The 26,232-nt window shown below is 56.3% G+C and overlaps 1 protein-coding gene across 1 annotated transcript in view; it reads right to left on the bottom strand.

Moving 5' to 3' along the window:
• The window catches only part of LOC133360116 (homeotic protein female sterile-like), a 34,811-nt gene extending 16,972 nt beyond the window's left edge, over positions 1-17,839 (bottom strand). Inside the window, 9 exon segments of the mRNA XM_061578700.1 lie at positions 8-77; positions 80-145; positions 3,813-3,941; positions 6,335-6,781; positions 7,185-7,960; positions 8,586-8,724; positions 9,726-9,863; positions 16,576-16,814; positions 17,655-17,839. Coding sequence (XP_061434684.1) covers positions 8-77; positions 80-145; positions 3,813-3,941; positions 6,335-6,781; positions 7,185-7,960; positions 8,586-8,724; positions 9,726-9,863; positions 16,576-16,779 — 1,969 coding nt within the window. The 5' untranslated portion in view covers positions 16,780-16,814; positions 17,655-17,839.
• Between the last annotated feature and the right edge of the window lie 8,393 nt (positions 17,840-26,232).

Consider the following 26,232-nt stretch of genomic DNA (forward strand, 5'->3'; position numbering starts at 1 on the left):
TCCGCGCTGCTCTCCTCGGTGCTCTCGCTCTCCGAGGTCGGCAACACCGGCTCGGGGGGAGGGGGTGGCGCCGCGGGGGGCTGGGCCGGGCTGGCGCCCCCCCAGCCTCGTCGGGCATCTTGGCGAAGCGCATTTCGAACATGTCCTGGGAAAAAACACGGAACCCGCCCCCACCGCGCACGATTTAACGGGCCCGCTGGGGCAAGCGTGCGCTTGCGAGCGGCGCCGACGGAGGACCGGGCCCACGGCACGCAAAGGGGTGGGGTGGCCAGCAGCAGCAGCACCACGTCCCAGAGGTCGCAAACGGGTTTTGATTCCTTACCCGTACCCGGCCGCACCAGGGTAAAAAACGGGTACCCGTACCCTACCCGATACCCGGCTACCCGTACCCGGCCGGGTATCGGGTAGGGTACGGGTACCCGATTGCGACCTCTGGGATGAAGCCATGTTGCGGGCGCGGGTGGGTTGATTCTAGGAACTTGAATTGTGAGAAGAGACAAGACGTTGGGAAATGAGTGACAACGGTTACTCACCAGTGACTCACGGCCTACCCGTACCCGGCCGCACCAGGGTCGCAAACGGGTACCCGTACCCGGCCGGGTACGTGTAGCCGGGTACCGGGTAGGGTACGGGTATCGGGTACCCGGTTGCGACCTCTGCCACGTCCTGGCTGCCTTAGTCTCTAAATGTCCAAGTGATACGTCACTCAGTTCAGCTATCATTTGCGATGGACAGGTCACTTCTGAAAAATAAGTTAATACCTCAGTGGGTTTTGCCTGGTAGGATGGTTTTGTTTGATTTGTACGTGTTGGAAGATTTTCTTGGTTCTATCGGTAAAGTCACGTAGAACGGAAGTAATAAAATAATAAACATAATAAAATAATTCTCACGACGTTTCGACCACAACGCAAGCAGCCGTCTTCAGGTGAAAACCAGGTCTGTCGAGGCGACAGCGTGGCCGAAACGTCGTGAGAATTATTTAATGTTTTATTTTTATTATTTTATTACTTCCCTTCTACGTGACTTTACCGAAAGAACCAAGAAGATGAATCCCTGCAGTCACGAAAGCTTTGAATCGAAATTTGGAAGATTTGTTTACCTTTCTTGTACTTTACACTACTATCAAGTTTTTTTGTATTGTTAGTTGTTACGTTATTACCCGTCCCGACTGGACATCTGTGAAAAAGGGCTCCGTAGGTCATCGCATTCCTCCTCCTGCCAGTATAAATATCTATTCCGTTTCCGTGTAGCACCAGGTCATCATTAACGACTAACTCGACCTAGGGGAGGCCAAGGACGGCGAGCGGGAATTTAACTCGGGTCGCCGAGATCGAAAGCGGTGTGCTAACCACTGTGCCACCGCTACTCACACACGACGCCACCACCACCGTCACACCACTGAGATGACGGTGGAGCAATTGGGAGCAGGTGGCTCTTATTCTTTAGTTGTTTATTTATAATATTGAGCACAGGCCCTAAAAGCCCACAACATCACGTGGCGAACAACAAAAACGGGCTATTAAGAGCAGTAATATATAAAAGTGTGGCAAGGGCCATAAATTGAGCACGGTTTTTACGAGCGACGGGGGGGAAATGGACCGTAAGAGGGAATTCCAAAATGGAGCGTTGAGAGGGAAGAAGGGAGGTGATCCTGCAGTGTATGGCACGCAGCGGCCCCCACGTGTCCCCCAGTGGCCCCCGCGTGTCTCCCAGTGACCCCCGCGTCTCCAGTGACCCCCGCGTGTCTCCCAGCGACCCCCGCGTGTCTCCCAGCGACCCCCGCGTGTCTCCCAGCGACCCCCGCGTGTCTCCCAGCGACCCCCGCGTGTCTCCCAGTGACCCCCGCGTGTCTCCCAGTGACCCCCGTGTGTCTCCCAGCGACCCCCGCGCGTCTCCCAGTGACCCCCGCGTGTCTCCCGGTGACCCCCGCGTGTCTCCCAGTGACCCCCGTGTCTCCCAGCGACCCCGCGTGTCTCCCGTGTGTCTCCCAGTGACCCCCGCGTGTCTCCCAGAGACCCCCGCGTGTCTCCCGTGTGTCTCCCACGTGTCTCCCAGTGACCCCCGCGTGTCTCCCAGTGACCCCCGTGTGTCTCCCAGCGACCCCCGCGTGTCTCCCAGTGACCCCCGCGTGTCTCCCAGTGACCCCCGCGTGTCTCCCAGTGACCCCCGTGTCTCCCAGCGACCCCCGCGTGTCTCCCGTGTGTCTCCCAGTGACCCCCGCGTGTCTCCCAGAGACCCCCGCGTGTCTCCCGTGTGTCTCCCACGTGTCTCCCAGTGACCCCCGCGTGTCTCCCAGTGACCCCCGCGTGTCTCCCAGTGACCCCCGCGTGTCCCCCAGTGACCCCCGCGTGTCCCCCAGTGACCCCCGTGTGTCTCCCAGTGACCCCCGCGTGTCTCCCAGTGACCCCCGCGTGTCTCCCAGCGGCCCCCGCGTGTCTCCCAGCGACCCCCGCGTGTCTCCCAGCGACCCCCGCGTGTCTCCCAGCGACCCCGCGTGTCTCCCAGTGACCCCCGCGTGTCTTCCAGTGACCCCCGCGTGTCTCCCAGTGACCCCCGCGTGTCTCCCAGCGACCCCCGCGTGTCTCCCAGCGGCCCCCGCGTGTCTCCCAGCGGACCCCGCGTGTCTCCCAGCGACCCCCGCGTGTCTCCCAGTGACCCCCGCGTGTCTCCCAGCGGCCCCCGTGTGTCTCCCAGCGACCCCCGCGTGTCTCCCAGTGGCCCCCGCGTGTCTCCCGGCGGCCCCCGCGTGTCTCCCGGCGACCCCCGCGTGTCTCCCAGTGACCCCCGCGTGTCTCCCAGCGACCCCCGCGTGTCTCCCAGTGACCCCCCGAGTCTCCCAGTGGCTCCCGTGTGTCTCCCAGCGACCCCCGCGTGTCTCCCAGTGACCCCCCGAGTCTCCAGTGGCTCCCGTGTGTCTCCCAGCGACCCCCGCGTGTCTCCCAGTGACCCCCGCGTGTCTCCCAGTGGCTCCCGCGTGTCTCCCAGCGACCCCCGCGTGTCTCCCAGTGGCTCCCGTGTGTCTCCCAGCGACCCCCGCGTGTCTCCCAGTGACCCCCGTGTGTCTCCCAGTGGCTCCCGCGTGTCTCCCAGTGGCTCCCGCGTGTCTCCCAGCGACCCCCGCGTGTCTCCCAGTGGCTCCCGTGTGTCTCCCAGCGACCCCCGCGTGTCTCCCAGTGACCCCCGCGTGTCTCCCAGTGACCCCCGCGTGTCTCCCAGTGGCTCCCGCGTGTCTCCCAGCGACCCCCGCGTGTCTCCCAGTGGCTCCCGTGTGTCTCCCAGCGACCCCCGCGTGTCTCCCAGTGACCCCCGCGTGTCTCCCAGTGGCTCCCGCGTGTCTCCCAGCGACCCCCGCGTGTCTCCCAGTGGCTCCCGTGTGTCTCCCAGCGACCCCCGCGTGTCTCCCAGTGACCCCCGTGTGTCTCCCAGTGACCCCCGCGTGTCTCCCAGCGACCCCCGCGTGTCTCCCAGTGGCTCCCGTGTGTCTCCCAGCGACCCCCGCGTGTCTCCAGTGACCCCCGTGTGTCTCCCAGTGACCCCCGCGTGTCTCCCAGCGACCCCCGCGTGTCTCCCAGTGGCTCCCGTGTGTCTCCCAGCGACCCCCGCGTGTCTCCCAGTGACCCCTCGAGTCTCCCAGAGACCCCTCGAGTCTCCCAGCGACCCCCCGAGTCTCCCAGTGGCTCCCGTGTGTCTCCCAGTGGCCCCCGCGTGTCTCCCAGTGTCTCCCAGTGGCCCCCAGTGACCCCCGCGTGGCTCCCAGTGGCTCCCGCGTGTCTCCCAGTGGCTCCCGCGTGGCTCCAAGTGGCTGGCTGTACCTGCAGCTTGCGCGCCATGGCCACCACCTCGTGGTCGGGCGGGTTGTACTTGTAGCAGTTGGAGAACATGAGACGCACGTCGCTCGCAAACTCCTGCGCGTCCTGGTACTCGCGTCCGTCCATCTTGTGCTGCGCAGAGCGGGAAACCCACGTGTCATCATCGTCGTCATCATCGTCATCATCATCGTCATCATCGGCCAGTACACCCAATGGCGTTGTCGCCGCATGCCCAGCACCTACCTGGGCACACGAGTTGATTTCACCGCTCCGTCTCCCAGGTGGAGGGTCTCTCTCGGGGACACGTTGTGTTCCGTGGTTGCCGCTCCGTTATTACTTTCGACCGTCGGCCATCGTCCCCCTTTTGGCCGCGACGCATCCTAAACCGAGCCCCATCGACTTTTCTTCACACTTTGAAAGGCGTCATTTAACCTGCGTGACTTCTCTAAATCCGTTGCGTGTTCTTCTTGTCGTCTCTCGGTGTAATGCCACGCATGCTTCATCGTCATCGTCTATCCACTTCTGGATGAAGATCATTATCGTGTTATTCACCAGTGTGTGTTCTCCAATCAGCATGTTCCTCTGTTTCAGTCTAATTGCCAGCATGCATCTCTCCGCGTGTCGCTGCGCATAGTTCACCTTCTGTTCGTTACGTTTGGCGAACGACCGCGATCTTTCTGAACCAAGCTTCACGGCAGGCTGCGTACGCCAACTGACGCAACACGACCTATAAACTATTTAAACTATTTTAATTTTATCCACTGAGCTACATTGCTCTTTTTCAGAAGCGACCTAGCCTCATATGAAAGCTCAACAAAGTGGCTCATCATCGGGTGGAAATTTATAGCAGCATCCAAATACTATAAACGCACGTCGATTCTAAATGCGGGGAGAAAGTATACGGAGGACCCGCAGAGAAAAATCCACACAACCACGCGGAAAGAGACATGCCAACTCCAAATATACAACAGGCATCAGGGTCGGGATCGAACCCACGACCACCTGCATACCAGGCGAGGTAGTGAACATCTCCTAGCCACCGTGATGATGATGAGAGAGAGACACGCAAACTCCAAATATACAACAGGCATCAGGGTCGGGATCGAACCCACGACCACCTGCATACCAGGCGAGGTAGTTAACATCTCCTAGCCACCGTGATGATGAGAGAGAGAGAGACACACGCAAACTACAAATATATAGCAGCAGGCGTTAGGGTCGGGATCGAACCCACAACCACCTGCATACCAGGCGAGGTAGTTAACATCTCCTAGCCACCGTGATGATGAGAGAGAGATGCAAACTCCAAATATACAGCAGCAGGCGTCAGGGTCGGGATCGAACCCACGACCACCTGCGCACCAGGCGAGGTAGTTAACATCTCCTAGCCACCGTGATGATGATGATAATGAGAGAGAGAGACGCAAACTCCAAATACACAGCAGCAGGCGTCAGGGTCAGGATCGAACCCACGACCACCTGCATACCAGGCGAGGTAGTTAACATCTCCTAGCCACCGTGATGATGAGAGAGAGAGACGCAAACTCCAAATACACAGCAGCAGGCGTCAGGGTCAGGATCGAACCCACGACCACCTGCATACCAGGCGAGGTAGGGTATAATACATCTCACACATTTGGAGCCGAGCGTTCCGAAAACCGCTCCCACCATCTTGCTCTCGTCTACCTCTTTCGTTTCATCGAACTTTGACCCCCGCGGTCCGAGTTACAACAGCTGCCCGCTGGCTTCAAAGTCACTCTGTCGCGTCTCTCTCTCCCGACTGGCGTCTCCACTTGTCGGCAGAGGTCGCAATCGGGTACCCGATACCCGTACCCTACCCGATACCCGTCTACCCGTACCCGGCCGGGTACGGGTACCCGTATGCGACCCTGGTGCGGCCGGGTACGGGTAGGCCGTGAGTCACTGCTGAGTAACCGTTTGCCACTCATTTCCTAACGTCTTGTCTCTTCTCACAATTCAAGTTCCTAGAATCAACCCACCCGCGCCTGCAACAAGGCTTCATCCCAGAGGTCGCAATCGGGTACCCGTACCTGTACCCTATCCAATACCCGGCCGGGTACGGGTAGCCGGGTATCGGGTAGGGTACGGGTACCCGTTTGCGACCCTGGTGCGGCCGGGTACAGGTAAGGAATCAAAACCCGTTTGCGACCTCTGCTTGTCGGGCTCACGCGCTGCAACGCGGCGACGCTTTCTGCGTTTGATCCGGTTTATGCCGAGCCCCACTTGGCAGCCTGGGCCCAGCCCAGGGGTCGGCAACTTTTGTCTCTTCGACGAGTGCTTCGTGATGTTATTTATTGAGGGCCACCGTCTCGCGTATTCTCATGTGCATTGGCATCTCTCGAAATAGTTTTTTTACCGAAAAAGAAAAAGGCTCTTGTGATTTTGGTTTGCCGTGCATAACCACCAGAGCCCGGCCAACACTCAACACGGAAGGCTTGCGCCGAGCAAACTCGCACGCTGAACGAGCGAGCGAGCGCCAGGGAAGGGCGACGCAAGCGTCTCACCTTGATGGTGCTGAGGTCCATGGGGTGCTTGATGATGTCGTGGTAGTCGTGCAGGCCCAGCGCGTCCGCGTCCACAGGCTTGTAGAAGGGCCATGCGTAGGCCGCGTGCTTCTTGGCGAACATCTCCTTCAGGATGGAGCTGCAGTGCTTCAGCTGCTCGGGCGCCGGGAGTTTGCTCTTCTTGCTGGCGGGCGGGGACGGGACGGAAGCCGCCACGGCCGCGGCTGCAGCGGCCGCCACGGCCGCCGCTGCTGCAGCGGCGGCTGCCGCCTGCTGAGAGTCGGGCATCTCCTTGCGGGCCTTGCCGCGGCCGCCCTCCTTGCGGGCGGGCGCCTTGGTCGGTTTGAAGTCGGCGGCGGCAGGAGGGGAGGCCTCGCCGCTCTCGGGAGGCGTGGTGCTCGGCATGGGCGTGGTGGTGTCAGCTTTCCGCTTCACGCCCTTCTTCACCTGCGACAAGGGAGGCGGGGGACGCACACAGGGAGTGGTGGGCGGATCACTCGGGGAGCTTCCAGCGACCGCCGATGAAGAGAGGTCATCTGCGGCGGCGTGCATCCATCTGTACACGTGCGCGCACGTAGCCAACCGTGCTAATTTCAATGCCTCCCGTGTGCGCGGCATGCACGGTACGTCACGTGCAGAGAAAGTGCGGCGGAATTGTGGGTGGCGAGAACGTGGTGGCTCGTGGGTGGCGAGCGTGGTTGAGTGTGGGTAGGAGGGCGACGGGTTGAGAGCGGTGCGGTGGATCGCGGGCAGCGAGCGTGTCGCATCGCGGCTCGCCCGTGCGGTTCAACGCGAGCGGCATCGCGGGCGGCGCGTCGTTTGTCGCGGGTGACGTGAGCGGGGCCGGCACCTTTGACACGGGTTGCGCCGGCACCTGCCCCAGCGCGGGCACGGACGTCGACGTCACCGCTGGCCCTGCCGGCGCCGACGTCCCCGCACCCGCCACGGGCCTCAGCTGCTGCGCGGGGGGCGGCGCGGAGCTGGGAGGGGGCGCCGGGCGGGGCAAGGGCGGCCGCGTCGACACCACCCGCTGCGCCGCCTGGGGCCCGGCCTGCGGCGTCAGCTGGGCCGCCGCCCTGGGGCCCTGCGGGGTTCCGCCCCTCGCCGCCTGAGGTCCCCCGCCCCCCCTCGCTCCCTGGGGGCCCCCGCCCCCCCTCGCTCCCTGGGGGCCCCCCCCGCCCCTCGCCGCCTGAGGTCCCCCGCCGCCCCTCGCTCCCTGAGGGCCCCCGCCCCTGGCCCCCTGAGGGCCCCCCCCGCCCCTCGCCGCCTGAGGGCCCCCGCCCCTGGCGCCCTGAGGGCCCCCCCCCCCGGGGGCTCTGCTGGGGGCCCGCCCGGGCGGGCTGCGGGGCGGCGGCCTTCGGGACCTGGGGGGCGGGCGCGGGGGCGGCCGGGGCGTGGGCGGGGGTGCCGGGGGGGAGGCGGGCGACGCGTGGTTGGGCTGGGGTGCGGGCGTCTGGGCGGGCGCTACCGACGTGGGGGTGGACCCCCCCGAGGAGGCGGCCGAGGCGGCCGCGGCGGCGGAGGCGGCGCGGGGAGGCCGGGTCGACGTAGGGGCGGCCCCCCTTTGCGGGGCGGATGGGCCCCCCTGGGCCTCCTCCTCCGGGCTCTGTGACTCCACGCTGGTTGCTGAAACACGGCACAGCGATCGCGGTCAGAGGTGGCAGGTCAGTGTTAGACTCGGTGAGCAGCAGTAACGATTGTAATTATCATCGAGTCTCAAGCCTCTGTCCCACGAGGGTTAGACACGTGAAGGAAGCAGGTATCTGCTGACGACGCTGTGTTACATATCATCAAGTTTTGCGTCAAAGTAGATCTCATATCCAAGAGGAGGGTCCTTGTCTATCGCGAGGTGTCTGTACCGCCCCCCCATCCCCGTCGTTTGCATCCTGTATTGGGCTTTGGTTTAATGAAAAAGCGATTACATATAACAATAAAAAAGCACCGATATTTTGAAACGCACAGGAACCGAAACGCAACGGCGCTTAAGAGGCGGCGCTATGCATGCGTAGCGAGCAGTAGGCCTCGGCAAGGCAAGGTAAAAGTTAAAAGGTAAAAACAACGAGCCTACCTTTACCCTACCTTTTACCTTACCCATGTCGACACCTTTACCTTTACCCTTTTACCCGATAAAAAGGGTAAATTACCTTACCTTGCCGAGGCCTAGCGAGCAGAGCAGCCGCGCCGTGACTCAACGGCGGCCAGAGTGCCGCTTTCTCCGCGGCCTACCGGCCTACTGGCCGGCCGTACTCACCGGTATTCTTGCGGCCGCGGCCCTTGGCTGCCTTAGGCGCCGGCTGCTGCAGCTCAATTTCATCCTGGGGCATCTCTGCCACCTTCTGCAGGAAGAACTTCTCCAGGCTTTGCGCCATCAGCACGATGTCGTCGCTCGGCTGGTGGCGAGTGGGGAGGTGGAGGAGGGGGGGGGGGGGCGGTCAGGTGAGATGCCAGCGATACGACCACAAGGCCAGCACAAGCGGAGCGAGCTCCAACAAAGTAGATTTTTCTTCTTGGTTCTTTGGGTAAAGTCACGTAGAAGGGAAATAATAAAATAATAAAAATATTTCCCTTCTACGTGACTTCACCGAAAGAACCAAGAGGATGAATCCCTGCAGTCACGAAAGCTTTAAATGGAAAAAGAATGAAAATTTTTTTTTTATCAAAAACATTTCATCTTGAAAATCCTTGGAGATGGAATTCATCTCGTTTGTAAGGGGGGTCCCAGGGTAGCAACTGATCCACACACAGCGTATGCACCCTCATAAGGAATATAGATTTGCAAAGGGCACTTCAATGGCCCTGCAATCTCAAAGCACTTAGCATCACACGTCCCATCTCCATCATTCTAAATGTGCTGCTTCGGTCCCTCTTGCTTAGCCAAGGGGTCCCCCCCCAAACAATGACAGCTGTCCCCGTGTGGCCCAAGGCGATGCAGCACCGACCTGCAAGTGAGTATTATAGTTTGTCTCCGCCATAGGAATGGAGAATCACCACCACCACCGACTCAGGGCTGTACTCAGACACTCATTCGAGCGGGAAATCGCTCCGGCTGTTCTAGCAAACGCGACGCGACGTGTACGCACCGCACTCGTGCACCGAACGTGCACACGGGACTCTTGCACCGATAGCGCGTACATTGATCGTGTGTATGGCACTCTTGCACCGATAGTGCGTACATTGATCGTGTGTACGGCACTCTTGCACCGATAGTGCGTACATTGATCGTGTGTACGGCACTCTTGCACCGATAGTGCGTACATTGATCGTGTGTACGGCACTCTTGCACCGATAGTGCGTACATTGATCGTGTGTACGGCACTCTTGCACCGCGCCCGTTTACCTCGACAGGCTAAAGCTGTGGCCTGCGCGGGGTGGGCGAGTGTGCGACGCTCACCCTGTTGTAGATGTAGCAGTTTGTAAACATGGTGCTGAAGTCCTGGATGCACTCCACTGCCGTCCAGTAGTAGTTGGACTCGAGCCGCTTTTTGATGGTCCCCATGTCCATGGGGTTCTTGATGATCTCGTAGTAATCCTGCGCGCACAGAAACACCGCAGCTCGTTCGCGCAAATCCTTGCACGGTGGAGGAGCTCGCCTGACCATCGGGCCCTATATCCCCCCCCCTTCCTGCCCCCCCCACGGTGAACGGTCCCCGATTCAGAGGTCACGGATCAGACTCAACTGAACGTTTTTACTGTCATACCGATTGCTGCATCATGCGCGCGGGCGGTCCGTCTCCTACGCAAACGCGGGCCTCGTCTGATAACGATTCCCCTCGCCTCTTGTTCATCGGGGCTGTTACAAATCACTTTAAGTTCCGTTACTGATAACCGCACAAAACAACCGTTAAACATGTGGCCCGCATTATTTGGTTACTTTCGGGGCTAGATCGTGTAGCTACAATGCCAAGTTTTACACGTAATTATAATTAAAATATTGCCATTATATACCTGCACGACCTAACCCAAAAGAAACGAATTATGAATCGTGACACCGGCCGTGAAAGCCAACGTATCGGATTAAGATGACCCGCGCCTATTGAAATATCGAGCAGAAAACACACCGCGTTTACCGTTCAAACTGGGAAGCCAATTGGGAGCTGCCAGTGGTGCCACGGTGAGCAGCACACGACCGGAACTGCAATCTAACAACTCGCCGGTCCCGTTCAATCTCCCGGTGCGCGCAGTTGAAACGATGGGGGCAGGTTTCTGAAATCCCCAACACCACTGCCACTGCCTTCGTTCACCCAGAAAAATGAACTCGCAAGCCCAGGTGGACTATTCCGCGTCAGTTGTACATTCCATCACCAGCACACGTTTTATTCATATTATCTGTATTATATTTTCTGTATCTCAATCAGCTCGAGCCTCCTATAAATCACGCACCTTCCATGTGGCCACCCCCACTCCGAATCCCTCCCCTCTCATCCATACATCTATAATCTCACTCGGCTCTGGAGGAACACTGGCGAACGAAATGGAACAACGTGGATGTCCAGAATAAACACCTCCCCATTCAAGACCCCAAACATCACCCACCTCCCGGAAGACACCGGTTGTGTAACCATTAACCGCATCACAAGATCGAAAGGACGATGCGCACATCTCCTTCACGAATGTAAAAACTAAAGACCCAAACTATTGACCACATAGTAAACCCCTGTAGTTCTAGATTTGGCCCTCCCCCTCTTCAACCATTATATATACGGAGTGGTAGCTCTTGTAATCTCTCATTTACTTGAAACAGCTGTCGTGGCTGTGACGGTTCCACCTGAAGACGGAAGCTTGTGTTGCCTCCGAAACGTCGTGATTTTTATTTTATTTTATTAATTTAAATTTTTTTACCTACGTGACTTTACCGAAAAAAACTAAGAATATGAATCCCTGTAGTTCTCCTTTAACAGATGAACAGCAAAACTATAAACTCTCTCCTGAAAACATCTCGTGGCTGGCAGACCTCAACAATGGCATTCAGCGCCTGAACATATTGCCATACCCAAGAATCGAATCAATATCTCTCCATCTAAAGCAGCGCAAATCACGCAACTTGTGTGTGCCCCTCCCCCACCCAACCACTCCCGAGTCCCTCTCCTCTCATCTATACATCTCTATCTCATCTCAATCGGCCCAAGCCTCCCTTAAATCACGTGGCTTTTGTGGCAACCCCCCAACCCTGAGGTCCCTCGCCTCTCCCTGCCTCCCCCCTCTGTAAAAGCAGACGCGAGCTCACCACTGCTTGCTTCATCCTCCACTCTTCCCCGCCCCCGCTCATTATCACCCTCTCATCCCCGCCATCTGCATGACATCCTTGACTCGACTTCCCTTCCCGTTGGGTGGCACACACACACAGTGGGTACAACATTTAAATTTCGATTTAAAGCTTTCGTGACTGCAGGGATTCATCTTCTTGGTTCTTTCGGTAAAGTCACGTAGAAGGGAAATAATAAAATAATAAAAATAAAACATAATAAAATAATTCTCACGACGCTTCGGCCACAACGCAAGCAGCCGTCCTCAGGTGGAGAACAGGTCTAAGCTTAAATAGTCGCTCCAAGCCTGGGGCGTGCCATTCAGACTGTCTTCTCGACAGACCTGTTCTCCACCTGAGGATGGCTGCTTGCGTTGTGGCCGAAACGTCGTGAGAATTATTTTATTATGTTTTATTTGTATTATTTTATTACTTCCCTTCTACGTGACTTTACCGAAACGATGCATTTATCGATGCCTAGTGGCACGTTGCATAGGGAGACAGATCTACAAGTTATTTCATTGCATTTTCACGTGTTCAGGCTCTTGTCTGCTTATTCACATTCATCCGTTATCTTAATCCCCCCCCTCCCCAGGGTTGCATTTCGTAAGTTTTACACAATTTAAACAGACTGCTGCCGCCACTAACGATGGGTTTTTGGACCCGTGGATGTGCGGCAATGATAGGGTTGGAAACGGTCGCTAAATTGGGGCGCCACGATGGCGAGATGTTATCTGCCTCGCCTGGTATGCAGGAGGTCGTGGGTTCGATCCCGACCCTGACGCCTGTTGTATATTTGGAGTTTGCATGTTCTCCCTACGGTGGCGTGGATTTTTCTCCGGGTTCTCTGGTTTTTCCCTCCACATTTAGAATCAACATTATGCGCTTAGAGTAATTTGGCTTTCGATTTAAAGCTTTCGTGACTGCAGGGATTCATCTTCTTGGTTCTTTCGGTAAAGTCACGTAGAATGGAAATAATAAAAATAAAACATAATAAAAGAATTAATTAAGTTTTAATTTTATTATTTCCATTCTAAAACATAATTTAAAAAATTATTATGTTAAATTTGTATTATTTTATTATTTCCATTCTACGTGACTTTACCGAAAGAACCAAGAAGAGTAATTTGGCTGTTATACATTTCCATGTGATAAGCCACTTCGTTGAACCAGAGGGTTTGGAAGGGCAATACATCTCGAAGATCAAGAAGCCACCACGGCCAAAGCTGTTGATGACTCCGCATCTCATTGCTACCAAAGCTCTCTCCACCCTCCGCCAGATACCACAGATGCTGCACAGTCGCGACACGCAGGGAACTCCAGGTTCTGGCCTCAGTCTCCCACCATCTGGCCAATGGTCTTATTCTTAATTCGCCAATATACAGGGTGCCCCAAAAGTCAGGATACGCGAGGTTACTTAATCTATTTGAACACTGGCATTAAAGCATTTTAATTTTCTATTTAAAGCTTTCGTGACTGCAGGGATTCATCTTCTTGGTTCTTTCGGTAAAGTCACGTAGAAGGGAAATAATAAAATAATAAAAATACAACTTCATAAAATAATTCTCACGACGTTTCGGCGCCCTTCCCCCCTTCCAACCCAGCTTAAATATACACTCCAAGCGTGGTGGTGTTTCATTCAGACGCTGTCTCCCCGACAGACCTGAGGACGGCTGCTTGCGTTGTGGCCGATACATCGTGAGAATTATTTTATTATGTTTTATTTTTATTATTTTATTATTTCCCTTCTACGTGACTTTACCGAAAGAACCAAGAAGATGAGCATTTTAATTGTTAATTCTTTAATATTTTATCCGTTATTAATGTCAATTTTTCTTCTTCATTTTTTAGATGGCATTTAGAAAGCTCGAGAATTGAAATGAAGCATAATCAATGAATGTTCAAAGATTACACCTGTAAACTTAAAAAAGTCCTTAATTTATTTCAAAAGACAAATCATGCGTGCATGAATGTTAATGGCAGTCGTTAAAATAAATGAAATAGCCATTTGTCACTTGTTAATATAAATGTAATATCCCTGTACGATCCTGACTTTTGGGCCATCCTGTATGACGTAAAAAATAATGCCCTTTATTCATCCAAGAAATTCCTGAATGAATCTCACGAAATTTCCAGGAGGGCTCTTGCACGTGGTATTCACAATATTCTTATTGCACAAGGCGATGACAAAAGGCGCTGTGTGTTTCACAGACGGGGACAGTCTGCCAGTCGGGAGCGATGTTATGATGTGGGTTTTACAGTTAGGTAATTTGCAGGTAAATTTTTTCACATTTCGGCGTGCACAATTGCCTTCCGAGTCTTTTTCGAATGACGTCATGGGATCTTGAACGCCCAACGTGACCTACGGCGCGTAGTTTTTTTTTTGTTTACGGTTAATACGCATTGTAGTCTTTACCAAGGCAGCCCGCTGGATTTGAACGGCAAACCTCTGCAATAAGCGGTGGCCGCGCAACTGCTGAGATCGCGCGACCCAATCCCATATTATAAAGCCCGCCGCTTACGCAGACAACATGCGAACGTTACTGCTTGGACCAACGCGGCAGTGAGACGAACAACCGAGACAAAAACGAGATGGACAGAACCGGACAATAATGCAGCGGACTACTAAATATGCAACATGAGCCAGTACACAGACAGGAGAGAGTCTAACGCACTTCTAGGGAGAGTACAAATGCAAATTATTATTAACGCTAAACAGAGCACAAATTCAGCCCAAATTTGGAATCCAACAGACATATTCGTAAGTGCTACCTCATTGCAGAATTGAGAGTAAAGCAGCAGTCAGGGTGATTGATGATCCAGCACTCACCTACTCACAACAGCCACTCGCTCGCTGGCAGTCAGTCGCCTCCTTATGACCGTCTTCTATCGCTACTAACGTAATTTACTGATCCCATGAAATCTGCTCGTGAATATCTCCACCCATGTTGAGGACTCTGGTCTAGCAGACTGTTTCATCTGATCCACAGTGTTCAACCACCATCCATGAATACTCACTCACCAGGCCTACCTCACTTTTCAACCTGCTTATTCCCTAGCACTGCTCAACTTTTGCGATGCCCTCCCATAATCTCTCATCCGTCAAGTTCTTACGATAACCTCGCTCGATCCAAGAAGCGCGTTACACCTCTGACAACAGTGCTGTTTGTTGCTGCCCATTTGACGTTTTGGGCCTGTGCTCAGCAACTATGCTTGTATTAAAAAAAATCAGTATACAAGACAGAAACCACAAGTATGGACACGAGAGGTTTAAACTTCTCTCCTAGCGAGAGGTGGGTGCAGACGGGGGCGGTGGAAATAATTTACGCAAATCTGCAGCGAGGGCCTCCCTTATTATTGGGAAATAAAATTATCCTCGTGCGACACACTTCAGAGGGAACAGAGTTTAAAGTGGATTATTTACTCTCGTCATTAACTGCATTGTAAGAATTTTTTTATCGCTCCCATTTACTTCACAACAAGAGATTGGAATCGCCATCCACTTGTCAATAACGAACTGTATCGACTCGGTGCCGGGGAGTGGAATCGTTGCGACTCTTCAGGAACAGACTGCATCCCCCCCCCCCCATCTCTTCAACTGCTCACCACATTCCACAAGAGCAAACGCCGTACGACACAAACTTATACAAAAGGCTGACGTTTCAGGGAAATGGCCCTTCTGCATAGCAGAGCAAAGTGAAACGACAGCCCACTTGCACATTTTGTTTCTGCTGAAAAGCAGAGATGATGACAAAACGCGGTGAACCCGGTGCATTGCCGCCAACTTTTAAATGTTGCCACTACTCGATCTGTGCTTTAAAATACATTTGGCCGGTGTGGAAAAGGTAGGCCAAAGTTATTAAGCTAAAAATAAACTTCATTTTTATTTTACCAGGTAAGGCCCACTAAGCTATATAGCTCTTTTTCAGAAGCAACCTTGCTATCACAAATGATAGCTCAAACAAGTGGCTTATTACGTGGAAATGCATTGCAGGCAAATACTCTACACACACATTGATTATAAATGTGGAGGAAAAAACTGAAAATCCGGAGAAAAATCCACGTGACCAACGGGAGAGACACGCACATTCCAAATATACAGCAGCAGGCATCAGGGTCGGGATCGAACCCACGACCTCCTGCACACCAGGCGAGGTAGTTAACATCTCGTAACCGTGGCTCTCTAGAGCACCCTCGAGTAGAGATCGTTCCACCAGCAGTGATGAAGCAAAAACATTTCAGTGCTGCACCTTTACATTTTTAAAAAAAGTCTTTGTTTTCAATGCAGCCGCTGGTTTGGCCCCCAGTCAACTGCTCAACCAGCGGGTCAAATCACCTTCTAATCACTCTTCTGTAGCTACTACCATGGTTACTATTCCTGTAGAACTTCGCCCGTCGATTGGTGGCACTTATATTGAGGACTCGAGTCGACTGGGCACCGACCGCTTCATGTCATCCCACAACACATTGTGTTTAACCGCTGCAACTGCAGGTCACAGCACTTTGTCCATCACACGACTCCACTTTGGAATTCCTTCCGCGAGTCCCTAGCGGCCCCTGGTGGCCTTTAGTGCAGCCCCTGACAATACACAAATGTGAAAACACCCCATCAATGCTGTCAAACCCAATACACGTAGTTTACCAAATGCGTCGTGGCCCCTGGCAAAAGTTGCCCACCTCTCAAAATCGCTGCTCAATTCAGGAAACTCGATAACGCCGGTAAAGTCACGTATTTCACCGAAAGAACCAAAGAATAATTCCTGCAGTCACGAAAGCTAAAAAAAAAACCTCCAAAATTAAAATCGTTAACGCCGGTCAGTTACAACTTCCATCGTGCTGTTGTGGTTGCTTGACGTTGTTTGATCATTTGCTCAGCTAGCAAGCGTGCAAACAAAAACCAAACTCCGATCCCAGCATGAGACGAGTGAAAGTTGGAGGGGGTAATGCAGTGCGGGCGGGCCAGGTGGTCTCTAACCCACGGGAGAAATCCCATCCCTACCGGAAGATTGAGCTTGACTGTATCCACGGGCGTGTGGAAGGGCCACGCGAACTGGTGTTTCCACAGGGCCTTGAGGACCACCTTGGCCAGGTACTGCAGCTGGTTGGTGAGTCGGCCCGGCTTGGCCGGGTTGCTCGTCTCGGGAGGCGGCGGGTTCGGGCCGCCGGCCTTGGGCGCGGGTTGCGGCGGCGCGGGCTGCTCCATGGTCCCGAGGGAGGAGAGGCCAGGAGAGGGGAGAGCTGTGGAGCAGAGGCGGGAAGAGAGAGAGAGATGAGAGGACAAGCAGGGAAGGGTGGACGGGAGAGAGAGAGAAGAGTTGAGAGGATGAGCTGGGAGGGGGACGTAGCGGGGAAGATGCAACGACAGGAGGGGAGCGAACGAGTTTTATGGGACGCGAGTGGGAAGCAGAGGAGGGGAATCGGTGCAAGGCGAAGGGATGGATGAGATGAGAGAAAGGGACGGGAGGGAGAGAGGGGAAAGAGGCGATGGCTGTGGAGACAGCCGCTTTACTGCCTCACTGTCCCGCCATCAGCAGCAGCAGCAACAGCGCCTGGGGGGTAAAGAGCAGCACGACTCCGTGGGGTTCAGGGGGTAGGGGTCGTGGTTGGGTAGGGGTTGTGGTTATGAGAGGAGAACGCACACAAACCACAACATTAGCCGCTTCACCGCAAGCGACTCGTAGTCGCCTTGCGACCCGAGACCCCGAGACGCGTTGCGGGCGGGAAAGACGCGGGGCCCGTGACCCCGGCGCGGCCTAGACGGGACCAGCGCGGCGGCTCCCGCGGGATCAGGTCGCGCGATCCCGGCAGAGAAACTAGCCGAGGGGCCCCCCTGCCTGCACCCCCCCCCCCCCCCAGTCCCACCGCTGGGCCTCGCTGCGCCGCGCACCTCGTCCGCCGAGCGCGTTCGCCGCGCGGGGAACGAGGCGGCGCTGAGGAGAAGGAGGAGACCGAGGCCGCCAGGAGGAGGAGGGGGAGACGAGGGGACGAGGGGGCAGGAGGCGACGCCGAGTTGGGGGAAGAGACGAAATGGCGGCAAGGCGCGCGGCGCGGGGGTCGGGCGAGGGGGGCGAAGCGAACCTGAGGCGGGGGGGGGGAGGCGACAACGACGACGGCGGCGTTGAGTGGGGGGGGAGACGGGGCTTGCGGGGCGATCGGCACGGGGGGTGCTGAGCGCGGCGGCGCGGGTAGGGAGGGAGCGGCGGTGTCCGATCGGCGGGAGTCGCGACGAGCGGGGCTAGAGCCGCCGCGCCATTGTGAGCCGCCTCCTCCTCCCTGCCGCGCGCCCATTGGCCGGCGTCGTCCACGTGACGCGGCCAGCACGCGCACGCGCGGGAAATTCAAACGGGGGGGGGGCAGTGGGGGATGGGTGAGGGGGGGGCAGTGGGGGATGGGTGAGGGGGGGGGCAGTGGGGGGTAGGTGAGGGGGGGGGTAGGTGAGGGGGGAGTGGGGGTAGGTGAGGGGGGGGTAGGTGAGGGGGGAGTGGGGGTAGGTGAGGGGGGGATAGGTGAGGGGGGAGTGGGGGGTAGGTGAGGGGGCAGTGGGGGGGTAGGTGAGGGGGGAGTGGGGGATGGGTGAGGGGGGGCAGTGGGGGGTAGGTGAGGGGGAGTGGGGGGTAGGTGAGGGGGGAGTGGGGGTAGGTGAGGAAGGGGGATAGGTGAGGGGGGAGTGGGGGGTAGGTGAGGGGGAGTGGGGGGTAGGTGAGGGGGAGTGGGGGGTAGGTGAGGGGGGGAGTGGGGGGTAGGTGAGGGGGAGTGGGGGGTAGGTGAGGAGGGGGGATAGGTGAGGGGGGAGTGGGGGGTAGGTGAGGGGGGAGTGGGGGGGTAGGTGAGGGAGGAGTGGGGGGTAGGTGAGGAGGGGGGATAGGTGAGGGGGAGTGGGGGGTAGGTGAGGGGGGAGTGGGGGGTAGGTGAGGGGGCAGTGGGGGGTAGGTGAGGAGGGACGTGGGGGGTAGGTGAGGGGGGAGTGGGGGGTAGGTGAGGAGGGGGGATAGGTGAGGGGGCAGTGGGGGGTAGGTGAGGGGGGCAGTGGGGGGTAGGTGAGGGGGGGATAGGTGAGGGGGGAGTGGGGGGTAGGTGAGGGGGAGTGGGGGGTAGGTGAGGGGGGAGTGGGGGGTAGGTGAGGGGGCAGTGGGGGTAGGTGAGGGGGGAGTGGGGGTAGGTGAGGGGGGAGTGGGGGGTAGGTGAGGGGGAGGGGGGGTAGGTGAGGGGGGGTAGTGGGGTAGGTGAGGGGGGATAGGTGAGTGGGGGCAGTGGGGGGTAGGTGAGGGGGGAGTGGGGGGTTAGGTGAGGGGGGAGTGGGGGGTAGGAGAGGGGGAGTGGGGGGTAGGTGAGGGGGTAGTGGGGGGTAGGTGAGGGGGGAGTGGGGGGTAGGTGAGGGGGGAGTGGGGGGATAGTAGGTGAGGGGGGAGTGGGGGTAGGTGAGGGGGCAGTGGGGGTAGGTGAGGGGGCATGTGGGGGGTAGGTGAGGGGGCAGTGGGGGGTAGGTGAGGGGGTAGTGGGGGGTAGGTGAGGGGGGAGTGGGGGTAGGTGAGGGGGCAGTGGGGGATAGGTGAGGGGGAGGTGGGGGGTAGGTGAGGGGGGGCAAGTGGGGTGGTAGGTGAGGGGGCAAATGGGTGGTAGGTGAGGGGGGCAATGGGGGGTAGGTGAGGGGGGAAGTTGGGGGTAGGTGAGGGGGAGTGGGGTGGGTAGTGGGGGGGAGTGGGGGTAGGTGAGGGGGAGTGGGGGGTAGGTGAGGGGGAGTGGGGGGATAGGTGAGGGGGGAGTGGGGGGTAGGTGAGGGGGGCAGTGGGGGGTAGGTGAGGGGGGAGTGGGGGTGTAGGTGAGGGGGGGGAGTGGGGGATAGGTGAGGGGGGGGTGGGGGGTAGGTGAGGGGGGAGTGGGGGGTAGGTGAGGGGGCAGTGGGGGATAGGTGAGGGGGGAGTGGGGGGTAGGTGAGGGGGCAATGGGGGGTAGGTGAGGGGGGAGTGGGGGGTAGGTGAGGGGGCAGTGGGGGATAGGTGAGGGGGGAGTGGGGGATAGGTGAGGGGGCAGTGGGGGATAGGTGAGGGGGGGTGGGGGGTAGGTGAGGGGGGAGTGGGGGGTAGGTGAGGGGGCAGTGGGGGATAGGTGAGGGGGGAGTGGGGGGTAGGTGAGGGGGAGTGGGGGGATAGGTGAGGGGGCAATGGGGGGTAGGTGAGGGGGGAGTGGGGGGTAGGTGAGGGGGCAATGGGGGGTAGGTGAGGGGGGAGTGGGGGGTAGGTGAGGGGGGAGTGGGGGGTAGGTGAGGGGGTAGTGGGGGGTAGGTGAGTGGGGGGTAGGTGAGGGGGGAGTGGGGGATAGGTGAGGGGGAGTGGGGGGTAGGTGAGGGGGCAGTGGGTGGTAGGTGAGGGGGCAGTGGGGGGTAGGTGAGGGGGCAGTGGGGGGTAGGTGAGGGGGTAGTGGGGGGTAGGTGAGGGGGGAGTTGGGGGTAGGTGAGGGGGCAGTGGGGGATAGGTGAGGGGGGAGTGGGGGGTAGGTGAGGGGGGAGTGGGGGGTAGGTGAGGGGGCAGTGGGTGGTAGGTGAGGGGGAGTGGGGGATCGGTGAGGGGGAGTGGGTGGTAGGTGAGGGGGCAATGGGGGGTAGGTGAGGGGGGAGTGGGGGGTAGGTGAGGGGGGAGTGGGGGGTAGGTGAGGGGGTAGTGGGGGGTAGGTGAGGGGGGAGTGGGGGGTAGGTGAGGGGGGAGTGGGGGATAGGTGAGGGGGAGTGGGGGGTAGGTGAGGGGGCAGTGGGTGGTAGGTGAGGGGGCAGTGGGGGGTAGGTGAGGGGGCAGTGGGGGGTAGGTGAGGGGGTAGTGGGGGGTCGGTGAGGGGGGAGTTGGGGGTAGGTGAGGGGGCAGTGGGGGATAGGTGAGGGGGGAGTGGGGGGTAGGTGAGGGGGGAGTGGGGGGTAGGTGAGGGGGCAATGGGGGGTAGGTGAGGGGGGAGTGGGGGGTAGGTGAGGGGGCAGTGGGTGGTAGGTGAGGGGGAGTGGGGGATAGGTGAGGGGGAGTGGGTGGTAGGTGAGGGGGCAATGGGGGGTAGGTGAGGGGGGAGTGGGGGGTAGGTGAGGGGGGAGTGGGGGGTAGGTGAGGGGGTAGTGGGGGGTAGGTGAGGGGGGAGTGGGGGGTAGGTGAGGGGGGAGTGGGGGATAGGTGAGGGGGAGTGGGGGGTAGGTGAGGGGGCAGTGGGTGGTAGGTGAGGGGGCAGTGGGGGGTAGGTGAGGGGGCAGTGGGGGTAGGTGAGGGGGTAGTGGGGGGTAGGTGAGGGGGGAGTTGGGGGTAGGTGAGGGGGCAGTGGGGGATAGGTGAGGGGGGAGTGGGGGGTAGGTGAGGGGGGAGTGGGGGGTAGGTGAGGGGGCAATGGGTGGTAGGTGAGGGGGCAATGGGGGGTAGGTGAGGGGGGAGTGGGGGTAGGTGAGGGGGCAGTGGGGGGTAGGTGAGGGGGTAGTGGGGGGTAGGTGAGGGGGGAGTGGGGGGTAGGTGAGGGGGGAGTGGGGGGTAGGTGAGGGGGGAGTGGGGGTAGGTGAGGGGGGAGTGGGGGGTAGGTGAGGGGGAGTGGGGGGATAGGTGAGGGGGGAGTGGGGGGTAGGTGAGGGGGCAGTGGGGGGTAGGTGAGGGGGGAGTGGGGGGTAGGTGAGGGGGAGTGGGGGGTAGGTGAGGGGGAGTGGGGGGTAGGTGAGGGGGGAGTGGGTGGTAGGTGAGGGGGCAGTGGGGGGTAGGTGAGGGGGGAGTGGGGGTAGGTGATGGGGGAGTGGGGGTAGGTGAGGGGGGAGTGGGGGATAGGTGAGGGGGGAGTGGGGGGTAGGTGAGGGGGCAGTGGGGGGTAGGTGAGGGGGAGTGGGGGGTAGGTGAGGGGGCAGTGGGGGGTAGGTGAGGGGGGAGTGGGGGGTAGGTGAGGGGGCAGTGGGGGGTAGGTGAGGGGGGAGTGGGGGGTAGGTGAGGGGGGAGTGGGGGATAGGTGAGAGGGGAGTGGGGGGTAGGTGAGGGGGCAGTGGGGGGTAGGTGAGGGGGGAGTGGGGGGTAGGTGAGGGGGCAGTGGGGGGTAGGTGAGGGGGGAGTCGGGGGTTGGTGAGGGGGGAGTAGGGGGTAGGTGAGGGGGGAGTGGGGGGTAGGTGAGGGGGGAGTGGGGGGTAGGTGAGGGGGGAGTGGGGGGTAGGTGAGGGGGCAGTGGGGGTAGGTGAGGGGGCAGTGGGGGGTAGGTGAGGGGGCAGTGGGGGGTAGGTGAGGGGGGAGTGGGGGGTAGGTGAGGGGGGAGTGGGAGATAGGTGAGGGGGGAGTGGGGGGTAGGTGAGGGGGAGTGGGGGGTAGGTGAGGGGGGAGTGGGGGGTAGGTGAGGGGGGAGTGGGGGTAGGTGAGGGGGGTATGGGAGGATTGGAGTGGGGGTAGTGGAAGATAGGGGAGGAGTGAGTGGGGGATCGGGGGACTTTTGGGGTTCTCACCGTGAATGCGACTAATGCTCCCTCTCGTCATCCCCCATGACAGTTGTCGTTGATCTCCGAGGGACCCTGGTCCTCCGAAAGCAACGAGGAAGTGTCCGATGGCGTTATCACCGCTGGCGCTGACACGGAGCTCACCGCAGAGACGCTGGACTTTCTCTGGATTTCTCCTGTGGGGTGCCACGGTGGCTAGGTGATGTTAACTACCTCGCCTGGTGTGCAGGAGGTCGTTGGTTCGATCGCAAACCCTGACGCCTGCTGCTGTATATTTGGAGTTTGCGTGTCTCTCTCTCATCATCATCATCACGGTGGCTAGGAGATGTTAACTACCTCGCCTGGTGTGCAGGAGGTCGTGGGTTCGATCCCAACCCTGACGCCTGCTGCTGTATATTTGTAGTTTGCGTGTCTCTCTCTTTCCCCGTGGTCGCGTGGATTTTTCTCCGGGTCCTCCGGTTTTTCCATCCACGTTTAGAATTCACGTCACGCGTTTAGATTATTTGGCTGCCGCTATACATTTCCACGTAATTATCAATAATCCACCTTCGTTGAGCTCTCATTTGTAACGGCCAGGTCGCTTCTTACTCTTAGGTTTTTTCGTTAAAGTCACGTAGGTAATAAGTATAACCAGTAAAAACAAAGTTTTTCACTATAAATCCTTTATATGCGTGGCGGCTAGAGTCCTCTCGTCCTCTGGCTTGAGATGGCTGCCACCTATGGGTCAGATGATTGCATTGCACCATTAAGCAATTGGTAATTAAATATAATATTTTTGTCCTAAAAAGTGTAAAATTTTGGAAAAAAAATTTCACGAACATTAATTGTCACGCAGAACGAGTCTGTGTGGAAAATGTCAGCTCGATTGGATCACGGGAAGTGGGTTAAAAAACGATCGAAAGGTTTGCACGGTCGTAAGCAAGCAAGCAAGCACGCAAGCGAACTTAATATAAAGGATTTAAAAATAAAAAATAATAGAAATAATTACTGTATAGAAATTAAATAATAAATCAACGCAAGTCTCTGTCTTCAGGTGGGACCGTCACAGCTAAATTTACTGTATCGAGTGAAGAAGAATCCAAGAGACAAGATCTTATATATACTGGTTCAGGGGAGGGGGGAGGAGCTTATTTAGATAAGGGGAGGAGCTTATATCTAAATAAGCTCCTCCCCCCTCCCCTGAACCAGTATATAAGATATTGTCTCTTGGATTTCTCTTCACTTGATACAGTAAATTTAGCTGTGACGGTCCCACCTGATGACGGAGACTTGTGTTGCCTCCGAAACGTCGTGATTTATTATTTTATTTCTATTATTATTTCTATTATTTTTATTATTTCATTTTACCTACGTGACTTTACCGAAAAAACCTAAGAGTAAGAATCCTTGCAGTCACGAAAGCTTCAAATCTAGAATTAGCTCGCTTCTTATAAGCAGAGCCATGTTGCTCAGTGGGGCCTTACATGGTAAAATAAAAACAAGTTGAAAGTTTGAGTTTAAATTTCGATTTAAAGCTTTCGTGACTGCAGGGATTCATCTTCTTGGTTCTTTCGGTAAAGTCACGTAGAATGGAAATAATAAAATAATAATGTTACCCCTATCCCCTCCCTTTGATGCTGCTAATCCTGCATAATGCACGGGCATAATATGACTTTAAACTCCCCGCCAAACCCCCTACGCATTTCACAAGTAGTACTAATCGCATATCTGCATTTCCCATAAATATGCTAAATTCCTCTTGATATGCAAATTATTTTGTCAAGGCGCTCTTCCCCCTCCAACCCAGCTTAAATAGACGCTCCAAGCCTGGGGTGTTTCATTCAGACTCTGTCTTCTCGACAGACCTGTTCTCCACCTGAGGACGGTTGCTTGCGTTGTGGCCGAAACGTCGTGAGAATTATTTTATTATGTTTTAATTGTATTATTTTATTATTTTCATTCAACGTGACTTTACCGAAAGAACCTAGAAGTTTCAGTTTAGTTTACTCCCAAAGCCGAACACACAAGAACGGCATTGGTGTTGGGCCAAGTATCCATCCCAATTCTGCAGGTCACCTCCTGGAAGAACTCATTGTGAGTTTTCTCCGTTAAAAAAAAGTCAGAAGGCATTCCTTTGGCTTCAAGAGTGCTGGGTGTGTTACTTTGAGACGGTCCTCATTCCATTGTTTGGCTCCCACGTTGTGGAATGACCTTCCCAATTGACGTCAGAGAAGCTGGGAGTTTAGTCAAAAAAAAATACTGCTGAAGACCCATCTCTTTGAGGCCTAAACAAAATTCTCCCATGGGGTGATCTGTCCGACAAGCTCGGCATCAGTGGTTGATAAATGTAAACTTTTTATACTCTTGGGTTTTTTTGGTAAAGTCACGTAGGTAAAAAATCAAAATAATTGAAATAATTTTAATTAAATAGTAAATCACGACGTTTCGGAGGCAACACAAGTCTCCGTCATCAGGTGGGACCGTCACAGCGAAATTGTAAATTTATTATTTTATTTATATTATTTGTTTATTTTTTACCTACGTGACTTTACCGAAAAACCTAAGAGTATGAATCCTTGCAGTCACGAAAGCTTCAAATCTAGAAGTACACTTTTTATTTTACCAGGTGAGGCCCACTGAGATATATACAGTATCTTTTTTCATAAGCGACCTGGCCACTGATGATTGCTCAACGAAGTGGCTTACAATGTGGAAATTTATAGCAGCCGAATACTCTAAAGGCATGTTTTTAAACCGGAGAAAAATCCACGCGACCACAGGGGAGCACATGCAAACTCCAAATATACAGCAGCAGGCGTCAGGGTAGGGATCAGACCCACGACTTCCTGTATACCAGGCGAGGGAGTAACATTTAGCCACCGTGATGATGATGAGAAAGGAATGCAAACTCCAAATATACAGCAGGCGTCAGTGTCAGGATCGAACCCACAACCTCCTGTATACCAGGCGAGGTAGTTAACATCTCCTGGCCACCGTGATGATGATGAGGAACGCAAACTCCAAATATACAGCAGCAGGCGTCAAGGTCAGGATCGAACCCACGACCTCCTGTATACCAGGCGAGGTAGTTAACATCTCCTGGCCACCATGATGATGATGAGGAACGTAAACTCCAAATATACAGCAGCAGGCGTCAGGGTCGGGATCGAACCCACGACCTCCTGCACACCAGGCGAGGTAGTTAACATCTCCTAGCCACCGTGATGATGATGATGATGATGAGAGAGACACGCAAACTCCAAATACACAGCAGCAGGCGTCAAGGTCAGGATCGAACCCACAACCTCCTGTATACCAGGCGAGGTAGTTAACATATCCTAGCCACCGTGATGATGATGAGAGAAACACGCAAACTCAAAATATACAGCAGCAGGCGTCAGGGTCAGGATAGAACCCACAACCTCCTGTACACCAGGCGAGGTAGTTAACATCTCCTAGCCACCGCGGTATCTTGGTCTCGGGTTGATGGGTTGCTAATTCAGGTTTGTGGATTCGTAGTCCGAGTATCAGGATTCTCAGTTCGGTTTTGTGCAGAGAGTAGGGTGTTCATGGTGTAGCAAGCAGTGTGTTCATGGTGTAGCAGTAGGGTGTTCATTGCTTGAAGCTCATGATGATGCTGCTGCTCCTGATGTAACAACAGCAACATCATCAGCATCGCTTTGTACTGCTACCGCTGTTGATAATGATGCACCGACTGCTGATGATTATGATACTGCTACTCCTGATGATGGAACAGCAGAATCTTCATCAGTAGCATTGGCTACTGATGATGGTTAGTTAATTTAGCGGGCACAGAGCGAGTGACAGAGATGCAGAGGCAAGGTGAGTGGGTTGGTGAGTCAGTGGGTGAGTGAGTGGGATGATAGGTGAGTGGGTAGGTGCATCATTGTCTTTTAATGGGGACCAAAGTACGCTGCTGCTGATGACGAAGAATCAGCATTGCCATCGCTTGCAATTGCAGATGATGCTTTTACTGGTTCTGCTGCTGATAGAACAGCAAAAGCATCATTATATTCTGATGATGCATCATCATGTGCTGCTAATGATTCTGTATCATCATCATCATCATTGCTTGAAACGGATGATGGAAGCGTCATCAATTCGCGGGCGCCCATGTTGATTAGTTCATTTGAGCGGCGCGTCCATATTGGTTAGTTCATTTAGCTGGCACGGAGCAAGAGGGTGAGTGGGGGTGGGTGAGTGGATGAGTGACAGGGTAGGTGAGTGAGT

This window comes from Lethenteron reissneri, chromosome 67 (assembly GCF_015708825.2).
Source record: "Lethenteron reissneri isolate LAM-NWPU_2019-01 chromosome 67, ASM1570882v1, whole genome shotgun sequence".
Taxonomy (NCBI): Eukaryota; Metazoa; Chordata; class Hyperoartia; order Petromyzontiformes; family Petromyzontidae; genus Lethenteron; species Lethenteron reissneri.